Source organism: Notothenia rossii (assembly GCF_949606895.1).
Source record: "Notothenia rossii genome assembly, chromosome: 3".
Taxonomy (NCBI): domain Eukaryota; kingdom Metazoa; phylum Chordata; class Actinopteri; order Perciformes; family Nototheniidae; genus Notothenia; species Notothenia rossii.
This window is the reverse complement of record NC_136901.1, coordinates 91760515-91771069: the sequence shown is the minus strand read 5'-3', so window position 1 is coordinate 91771069 and position 10555 is coordinate 91760515. Positions and strand designations below refer to the sequence as shown.

The window sequence follows — 10555 nt, the reverse complement described above, 5'->3', positions numbered from 1 at the left end:
ACCACACTCAACAAAGTTATTTACTCAACAATAACACACAATCATCCTTGTGTTTATTTATTTGTTTGATTAATAAACACAAGTTGGAGTCCGTCAGGACCGAGGGTCGGAGCAGCTCATAGTAGTTGCTTTAGAGAATTTTTCACCCGGAAGTAAGTATTCTCTCCGCTTCCTTTGACAAACCCCCTGATAGTCCTCAAGCTCTGTGATTGGATGTTTGAGTGTGCGCCGAGGGTTACGCCGAGCGTCGAACAGCACTTTTAAATTGGATGGAACCACGGCAGACTGTCCTAAACTGGATTTGATCGGGAAAATAATAAATTTCAATAACGTGCTTTAACCACCTGGTGTCCCTTTCTATCAGCTGTGCACCGTTATGGTGTGAATATACCAATATACCGATTCGATCAAATATAAAAGTCAGTCGAATTACTATTGATACTGCAAGGAGACTTATATTGTGAAGAGAAATTGAAGATTTTGTTTAATTGATATATTTATGATCCACGTCACATATTCAGTTTCGGCGGCAGTTCTTCCTGTTTGTCTAGAAGTCTTCTCATCAGGGCTCTATAAATAGAGAACTACGGCAGATATGTAATATTTAATGCAGCCGAACCGTGTATTACAATGCCATTATGTGACGACCTTCAAAGAGAAAAGCAAGCACACTCGGAATAAAGTATTATTGCCTGGCAACGCAATCGCACAACGGCACGTCCATTAATTCCACAACCACACACATGGATTAACATCGATTTAATACATTAATGTAGCCTTTTTTCTGCTAATAGAGGTGTCAACCAGCTGGGGCAACAAGAAAATCTGCAAAATCGGGTGTGACTATTACAAAATAAATAATTATTATATTAATATTGACAATAACAACCGACCGTCGGGGTAGAGTATTTGCCGGGGAGCGTTCTCATGGCGTCTATTATCAACGCTATGGGAGGTCTATGAAGGTCTATGGGACGCCCTGCTCGTTGAAAACTGATGCTCAAGGGGTAGTACCCTGTGCGTAATAGAGTGACGGGGAGGGGCCCTGACCGACCACCAACATGTGACGGGTTGAGAGTGAGAACGTGTTGGGATGGTGGGCGCGACATTTGTCTGGCGGGGGCTCAAAAAGGACGTGAGGACATGGGCCGCCACACGAAGGCCACCCTGGAGCAATTACTCGTCCCTGAGAGGAGGTTTGACCACGTCAACATCGATTTGGTTTGCCCATTACCCTCCTCTCAAGGTTTCACCCTCCTGACTATGTGGTGGACAGGACGACCCGCTGGCAGGAGGCAGTCCCACTCAGCGGCGACAGCAGCGGCTGACATAGCATAGATATGTTGTGGGGGTAGTCAGATCTACACCAGTGTCGGCACTTCAGGTAGAGGTCGGAGAAATACCAATTTATTTGAGGAGAAAACAGTTAATTGTTAATTACTGGGCAAATCTACTGGGCCATGAACAGACGTCATGGGCGGTCCCGCCCATCCAGGATTTGGGCCCTGTTCGAAATTAAAATCAATGTTTTATGGCATAATTTAGTTTAAACATACCATCAGCTGAAAAGCTGTTTTATTCTGAAAAAAACGGAAGTTCTCGCACAATCTTAATGCAAAGCTTTTATTCTGAAAATCCTTCATCTCCGGTTAGCATTTAGCATGTGGCTAATATTACTGGCTTAAACACTACATCGATAGACATCGAGATATTACTATTGCTGAATATTAAATGAAGGTACAGTTTATTTTAATAAGTTTTGTTTACAGACGTGAGACGACATCCGTGGGTACCTTAAATGATAACTGCCGTAAAGTACTTCCAGTATTACTAAAGTAACTATTAAAGCCGTTATAATGCATTAAATAAAAAGCCATGAAAGAGATAAGGAGGAGAAATAGTCCAGCAGATATGTGAATGAATTGTGCTTTTGATGATAAAAGCATGACATTTGGCACACTGTTAGAGCATGCCCTAAGGAAGATGGCTATACTGTAGGGCCATCGCATATTTGTCCAATGGCACCATTGGTTGTTATTTTACCAGTAGCTTAGGATCTAGACCACCTAGGATCTTGATTCTGGTGGCTAATCCAACAGTACATTTTCAAGGATGGGGAATTCATTGGCACTATACAACATGCTAGAATGTAGCTAACTACATGTACCTGGTATTCAGGGAACAAAATACACAGTAAAACCATTAACATATTTATTATGGTGAAGTAATACATGTTACATATATCTAATATTGCAAGTTTTCAACTAAATGCAGACTTAGTTCTGAACACACAGTCCACCACAGTGGCAAAGGGCAGTGCACTGAATTGCTACCTTGACACATTTGCATTGTCCACTGCACCCCTTTTTGCATCCACAGCGGAGGAGTTCATGACAGGCCTGGGTCGCTTCTGGTAATGTGGTCCAGTAAACTTCCCATCCACCTGTGGCCTTCCTCTTCCACCCCAGTCACCCGGGGATGGGAGTTCAGGGGCTGCAAACATCATCTGTCCCCAGCAGTGACCAGCTTGGAAGGCAGCTCTCTTTGTGTGCTGAATCAATGCTGCTTGTGTTGGGGGGAGTCCTTCAATTGTTCTACCTTTCTGGGTGAAGAGCTGCTTGCGTGCCTGATTGACTGACTCCTGGCTGCTAGTGCGGTCATACAGCAATACCACAAATCGCTCCAGAGCCTCCATTCAATTCCAAAAATGCGTGTGGAAGTAAGCAATGAATGTAAAATGTCGAAATCCTCGTTTAACGCGATGTCGGCCAAATTGAGACAATAACACACAACAACAATAACATTGAGAGAGTCAGGGTGAAAGTGAACACAAGTTTATTTATTTACACCTAAGAAAATGCCATCAAATGTTCTTTAAGTGAGGAGACAAAGGAGATTGTGCAAATTAAATAAATTAATATACCAAAACTCAAACAAAAAGCCCTCACTATGTGTTCTACTAACAAGGAAACAAAACAACTACAGGGTAGCAACAATCTACTAACCTAGTGTGTCTAACAGACTTTACCTACGTGAGGAGAGGTAGAGGGAACCCCAAACTTACCCAAATCCTCCCCCTCCCACCACACACACATTTAACAATACTAAAAACAAGATGGCAGAATAATGACCAAATCTATCAGAGATCACAAAGAGGCTCTGGAGTCAGCAGCAGGTCTGAGAGAGCCAAGGCTTCCTGGATTGTCTCCTTTAATGACCGGCCCTGCATGCTACCTTCTTATGTTCACATACAGAAATAAAACACTTATAGAAAAATATAATGTCTTTGATAATTCACTATAACTAAGTTCTAAATGTGTCATCTGTTAAGATTTTGAATGAAGACCAGAATTGAATAAATTAATACATTATTTCTGATAGCAGTATGTGTGAAATTAAATCTGTAGCTATATTATAAACTCTACTTATATCTTATCAGTTCCAAGTTACAAAAAACTCTTCTCTGGTTCTGCAGAAACAGTTCTTTCTGAAATGTATTGGGACACTTGGATGTCCCTTTTAGTATGATAATTAGCTTGTTAGCATTAGCCAGACAGCATTGTGTGACTTGTTGAACTGGTTTACCTGCATGTGTGGGTGTAGGTATTGCTTTTAGTATGATAATAGGCTAAACTAGGTAGTATTGCGTGTCTTAAGTATTCAATGTAAATAGGATTCAGATACTTGATACTAGGAGAAAGTGATTTTGAGATGGAATCAGAGGACAGTGACACTGCTATGAGTGAAGAAGAGGCAGATGAAGTGGACAAAGAAAACCAACAACAATCCACCCCTCACATACTTATGTATATATAATAACTTGCTTCATATTTTGCTTTTGTTATTGTTACCCCTGAACTTGAAACAACATCCATAACATTAATCTGGCTGCTACTTAGAAATTATTTATCTAATATATCATATTCCCATCACTTGTATATAGACTCTTATTGCACTATTTCACTTTTTTCTTTTTGTATTTACTTTCTCAAATTTTTTCTGTTTTATTGTGTTGCACTGTTGGAGGAGCCTGTGACCTAAGATTTTCTCCGTCATACTGTAACTACACTGTAGCTATGCACGTATGACCAATAAAATCCTTGAACCTTGAACCTTGTTAATTTGAAAATTCTACATGTATATTTTCTAATTTCTGGTTTATTTCTAGTCTTTTTTTATTTGTATTATACAATGCCATGTCTTTTATGCTGCTGCAACACAAACATGTCCCAAATTGAGATCAATAAAGTACTATCTTATCTCTTATCTTAACCCAATGGCCGCCCAGTCAGTGATTATGTGGACATATAGCCCCAACCAAATAAACACACCAAGTGTCACGATCTGTCTGTGTTGTGTTTTGTCTTGTCTAGATCTGTCTTTGGTTTCCTGTCTGTGTGTTTCCTCCTACCTGTTCCCTCCTGTTTTCCTGATTGTGTTCACCAGAGGCCTGTACTACGAAGCTGGATTTTCCTAACCTGGATATGTTTGAGTTAGCCAATTGGCCTAATCCAAAACATACGCCCCCTCGCTAAACTGTACTACGACGCTGGTTATCAAGTGGATCGCTCAAGCCAGCCGTGTCCTATCTAGTTAGGTGCGCGTTCACATGAAAGGGGTGGTATCTGGAGCATTCGACCAATCACAAACATGGAGAAGCGTACTGACAGCGCAGCGTCATACTTCCTGAATGACAAGTCAACTATAATATTAGACAAATATGAAGAAGTTAAACTTTAAACATCCATGACTTAAACCCTTGATCCAGGATCAAAGCCACATAGCTGCACCTGCAAGCTGAATACAGCTGGTAACAGAACAAGTGTTTGAATGCATACATTAACAGGTTTATGATATCACTGCCCCGTCTAAGACACCATCTGACTTTAATTACATTTGACTCGAGTGTTTCGTCAACGTAATGTGTTCCTTAAAATAATACTTCTGCATACAGTATGTAACACTGTGAGTGTTGCACGGCCAGATACGGCTCAGCTGACTCAGATAAGGAAATATATGATACATTATGATGTGATATGCTGCGGACTGTACTTAATGTTACTCTGATCCGTTACTTATGTTGTGGCAGATATTTAAGTAAGCTTTCTTAACGCTAATGTTCTAAAAGTCAGATTGCTCTGAAGATGGGAGGTGATATTCTATTAATGTTCACGTTCACACAGTCGGTGATTTTTGCCGGCCGTCTTTCCTGCAACGGCAGCTTTTCTGTATTTCCTTTCTCCTGTAATATGACTTGATCGCTTTAAACTCCACACACTGAGCTCTGATTGGTCAGCAGGCAGTGCTTTCACTGAGTTGAGCTCTTAGCCTGCAACATAACCTGCTCCGGGGCAGGTTAGCCGCACAGCATCAGTTACCATGGAGATCTAGCCTGCTAAAAAGAAAACCAGCTTCGTAGGACCGGAAACCCAGAGTTTTCCCTAAAGTTAGCCGGCTAAGCAAAAATCCTGCTTTGTAGTACAGGCCTCTGGTGCCCCTGTGTTTTCTCCTCCCTCCTCACCTGTCTCTTGTTTCCTTGATTAGTCCTCTGTGTATTTTAGTTCTGATTTTTCTGTCTGTCTTTGTTAGATCCTTGTTTGTCGTTGACTATGTTCACTGGGAAGAGCTTTGTATTTTTCTTGTTGCCTTTTAGGTAGTTCTTTTTTTACTGCTACATCCCCAATAAGCTCTAGGACAAAAATGGAGACGGTAACACACAACAACAAATAACATTGAGAGAGTCGGGGTGAACGTGAACACAAGTGCATTTATTTACACCAACAAATGGAGAGGAAGAAACGTCTATGGAAGAGGGTTAGGAACATGTGGACAAATGTGAGATCTGAACTAAAGTGATATTTTTTTTAATGTTTCAAGATTGAAGTCAGAATATTGAGAACAAAGACAGAATTCAGATTTTTTTAATAAAAGTATTTATTAAGAACGTTTTTTTCAGAAAATCTCTGAAAATGCTGAATAAATATGTACATTTTGATGTTTTATTCATAAAAGTTTTAATAAAATTAGAGAAATCAAATATTAATAACAGAAAAAAATAAAATATTAATTTGATTTATTTTCATGAAAACCTTCAGAATTTGTTTTCATAGATCTGAGATTTAAGTAAGAACTCTGATTTATTAAAAAATCTGTTTTGGTCAGATCCAAAAAATAAATCCACATGTGTTCCTAATCCTCTTCTGTATTTCAGAATTCAAAAATGTAGAAATGCAGAAATGCATTTTTACCAGGATGAGAGAGGATGCTAGATCTGCCTGAGACTGTCTCCTGTTCAGCATCTCCTGCTTTGGCATCTTTAGAGCTCTGCAGAAATGACTTCCTCTGTGATATCTGGAGTAGAGAAATCAGTATTGGGACTGATCAAATATTTTTTCAGCCAGCGATACCTGTCACTGGGCTTGGTGTGTTTATTTGGTTGGGGCTCGATGTCCACATAATCACTGACTGGGCGGCCATTGGGTTAAAATAAGAGATAAGATAGTACTTTATTGATCTCAATTTGGGACATGTTTGTGTTGCAGCAGCATAAAAGACATGGACATGTACAATACAAATGAAAAAACCACTGGAAGTATCAACATTAGAAACTCAAAGAAAGCCAACATTCTTCTTTATAATCATTACATTTATTAACCAGCTATAGTCACTTTACAGATTCAGATTATTATTTCATACACATTGGGATTCGACATATTGACATATAATTATGTAAGATATCCAGCAGGACAGAAACAAAGCTCTTAGCATGAACACTGCACTTGATGGTGTTTCAGGAGGAAAGGTGCTTCAGTGTAACTCTCATATTAGCTTCACATGTTCTCAATCAGCCTCAAAGGATACCCTAAAGGAAGACAAGACAATACTTTGTTCCTTTGTTTAATAATCAATAATAGTTACACTGTATGCACATAACACTCTAAAAGTATATCTAATCTCGATCACATATCATTTGCACATTCACCTGATCAGAGTTGAACTCGTACATGTTTTGTTATTATCCTTGTGTATATTCTCATGTGTACTCTGTGTTTCTCTTAATCTGTTGCTGCTTTAACCTGAATGTCCCGACGGGGATCCACATAAGTCCATGTTATCTTATCTTATTCATCCTGTCAAGTTTCTTCACACATCCCATAAGTAATTCTATAAAAATGCAATAATGTAATCCACACAATCACTTTATTTGAGCAGAACCCCAGTTAGAAAAAGAAAACAATGAATCATGTCCTTATTGATTATGATCAGGATGATTACAGCTGTATAATATCTCACAATAACAACACACACATGTGATTATAGATTTCTTTAGAAATGCACACAAAGAGAAAACTAAGTATCCAGGATAAAGAAGGTTGGATGCTTTCTTCTCAAAGAGGCCCTATAATGATTATTTTCAGGTTCATATTTGTGTTTTGCTCCTCTATTGTGACATGTTTACATGCTTTAGTGTTCAAACATGTCATTATGTTACATATGTAAACAAAGCAGTCCAATCGAGGCGTTTCAATGTGAAGAAATGCCACAACTATCAGCTGTCAGAAACAAACATGGAGTCTGAATACATTCTAAAGTCAAACAGAATTCAACCTGCTGTCACTTAAAAATCCCAGAACAAATGTTGATATTGTAGGTTTTAGAAAAGCTCCAGATAAAGTGGAGTTCAAGTTTCTGAGCCAAAAATATGTTCTAAAATCAGCATAGTTTCATTCTTGCAACATTTGACATGCTGACTGAGCTCGGCTTAAATGAGTTCTGCCTACTTCAGGTTGCAGAACTTTGCAGTGGCACCAAAAGTGAATAATTTAAACCGAAGTCCAGCATGTAGCGGCTGAGTGAAAGTGGTCTGGACTCTGTGAAGGAGAGTCATGGTTTCAGAGATGCTGTAGAAGGACAGCACACCTACATCGTGATCCAGATACACTCCAACTCTGGAGGACCGAAGACCTGAGACGGGAGTTTTGATGTTGTTGAACCAAAAGGTATAATTGTTATTGTTAGACTGTAACGCCCAATATTTATCATTGGATCCAAACACACCTTCCTCCCAACCCCCTGCTCTGCTGATGTTCTTGTATGCAACTGCTGCACAAACTCCCATCCCACTCCACTCCACTTCCCAGTAACAACGTCCAGTCAGACTTTCTTTACTCAGGACCTGAGGCCGTGAAGTGAATCTGTCTGGGTGACTTGAATATGACTGAGGTTGGCTCGTGAATGTTGCTTTCCTGTTCCCCTCAGTTAATAGCAGCTGTGTGTTTGCAGTGTTTTGATCCAGAGTGATGTCACATGAATATTTTAAGAATTCAGCTCTGGTCTTTGGGTCTGGTGGTGACAGTAAAACTTCCACGTCACTCACCATCAGTGAGACGTTGGTCCATTCCTCTCTCAGGACGTCCTGTAGTTTATGTCTGACTTCTGACACAGCCGCCGTCACGTCCTGAAAGTAGCGCAGAGGACGGACTTTGATGCTGGAGGAGTGTTTGGAAACACTGAGAGGTAACAGAGAGGGGTAGTTGAGCAGAAAGTGGGTGTGATCCTCTGCGTGAGACAGCTTCAGCAGCTCAGCGTCTCTCCTCTTCAGCTCCCTGATCTCCTGCTCCAGCTTCTCCTGAAGATTTTTGACTCGACTCACTTCAGTTTCCTGCTTGGATCTGACCTGCTGCTTCACATCAGAGCTTCTTTTCTCCATGAGACGGATCAGCTCTTTACAGATCTCACTGTCCTCCACTGCTTTATCAGCAGAGCCATTGATGGCCTCCACCTCCTGCTGAAGCAGCTTCACCTCCTTCTCTCCGTCCTGGATTCCCTGCTGGATGTTTAGTCGACTCCCCTCCAGCTCTCTCTGCCTCTCAGTCCTCTCTGCTGCAGCAGACACCGTGTCGTGGCCCTTGTGTTCGTCCACAGAGCAGAGATAACAGATACTCTGCTGATCAGTGCGGCAGAACATCTTCATCACCTCCTCATGGCGAGAGCACATGCTCTCCTGGAGCTTCTTGGAGGGCTCCACCAGCTTGTGTTTCTTAAAGGCAGGTGATTCATAATGAGGCTGGAGGTGTTTCTCACAGTATGAGGCCACACACTGCAGACAGGACTTCAAGGCTCTCAGTTTTCTCCCAGTGCAGAAATCACAACCCACATCTTCATCTCCAGCATAGCAGTGATCAGCAGGAGCAGCTTGGAGTCCAGTCTCCTTCAGCTCCTCCATTAACTCTGCAAGCAAGGTGTTTTTCACCAGGACAGGCCTTGGTGCAAAGGTCTGTCTACACACAGGGCAGCTGTAGATTTGATTCTCATCCTCTCCATCCCAGTGGCGATGAATACAGTTCATGCAGTAGTTGTGTCCACAGGGAACAGTCACCGGTTCCTTAAGTGGATCCAGACAGATTGAACATCTGAATTTCTTTTGGTCAAGCAAATGTTCTTGCTGCGGCATTTCACCTCTCCGTGTTAGCTGTCTGAACAGAAACAATCTCTTCTCCGCCTGCTCTTGTTTACATGCAGCAGTGAATGAGGTATCAGCTGTTTGCACTAATCCTTATACCTGTAGATGTGAAGGGGGAGGGACCTAGAATACCTTGATAGGCTGCTGCTTGCTGGGAGAAGAGGTTTTACTGCAAACCACAAAGAATAACTTGTTGGAAGAGGCAGGGTGTATATCTGTCCTTTGAAATATACAGTAAAGATGGTTAGACCTTCAACTTTGACAGTTTAAAACAGTTTAATCTGTTAAGCCCTGAGCCAGTTTTTCTCGTCTCGAAAATGACATGAATATTAAACTACCATTTACATTTTACTTTAAAATAAAAACATCTGTATTGATTCTGACTTTTATAAATTCAACTCACAGGTTTATCATCGCTTTGAGAAAAAAGATGATTAATTTACCCCTTTTAGAAGTGAAGAAATAGGCATTTGTTCTGGAAATGTCGTCTTCGAGCCTGAGGCTCAAAGCTTAACCTGTTAAGCCCTGAGCCTGTTTTTCAGGTCTCAGGCTTGAAAAAAACACAGTCTAAAACAAAAAGATGGGGGCTTCGCACACACAGTTTTGCATCAGAGTGAAGCTATCTATTACGGCTGCTGTTTCTGTCTGCTCGTTAATCTGTCTGGGATTGTTTGCAGCTGTGTGCATGTGTGTGATATGTAAATGAGCTGTGTGGTTGCCCCGACGTCATTGGCTGTCATCTCCTGGTCCCGCCCTCGCTGCATCCGAAGAGGTGATTGGATGAGACGTCATGGAAACCGAACAATGGTGTAGCTGTATTAAAGTCTGAGTGGAAACAGTCGTGTGTAAATCTGATTTTGTCAGAAATCGGGAGAAATGCGGGAGAAATATGACCCCGGGAGGAAACCGGGAGAGGGCAATGAAATCGGGAGTCTCCCGCGAAAATCGGGAGGGTTGACAAGTATGCTCTGGAGGCTCTGTTGAGGAACAGACGCCTCTCGCTATTTGCTCGTCATTCTGTGGTTAACTTGTGTGGTCTCAGTGCTTGTGATAAATTCTGTTAACAGGGGTTAACTCGTGTGTGGTTAGTTT

General features: G+C 41.2%; 1 protein-coding gene across 1 annotated transcript; it reads right to left on the bottom strand.

The window, feature by feature from the left end:
* Positions 1-6655: 6655 nt before the first annotated feature.
* Positions 6656-9471, bottom strand: LOC307033898 (tripartite motif-containing protein 16-like). The gene has a single exon (XM_079672537.1). It carries the CDS (start codon positions 9452-9454, stop codon positions 7778-7780), a length of 1677 nt encoding a protein of 558 aa, XP_079528663.1. The 5' UTR covers positions 9455-9471; the 3' UTR covers positions 6656-7777.
* Positions 9472-10555: the final 1084 nt, after the last annotated feature.

Bases quoted from the DNA above. Each gene is read 5' to 3' on its own strand.
- LOC307033898 (XM_079672537.1), bottom strand. From the start codon at position 9,454: ATGCCGCAGCAAGAACATTTGCTTGACCAAAAGAAATTCAGATGTTCA.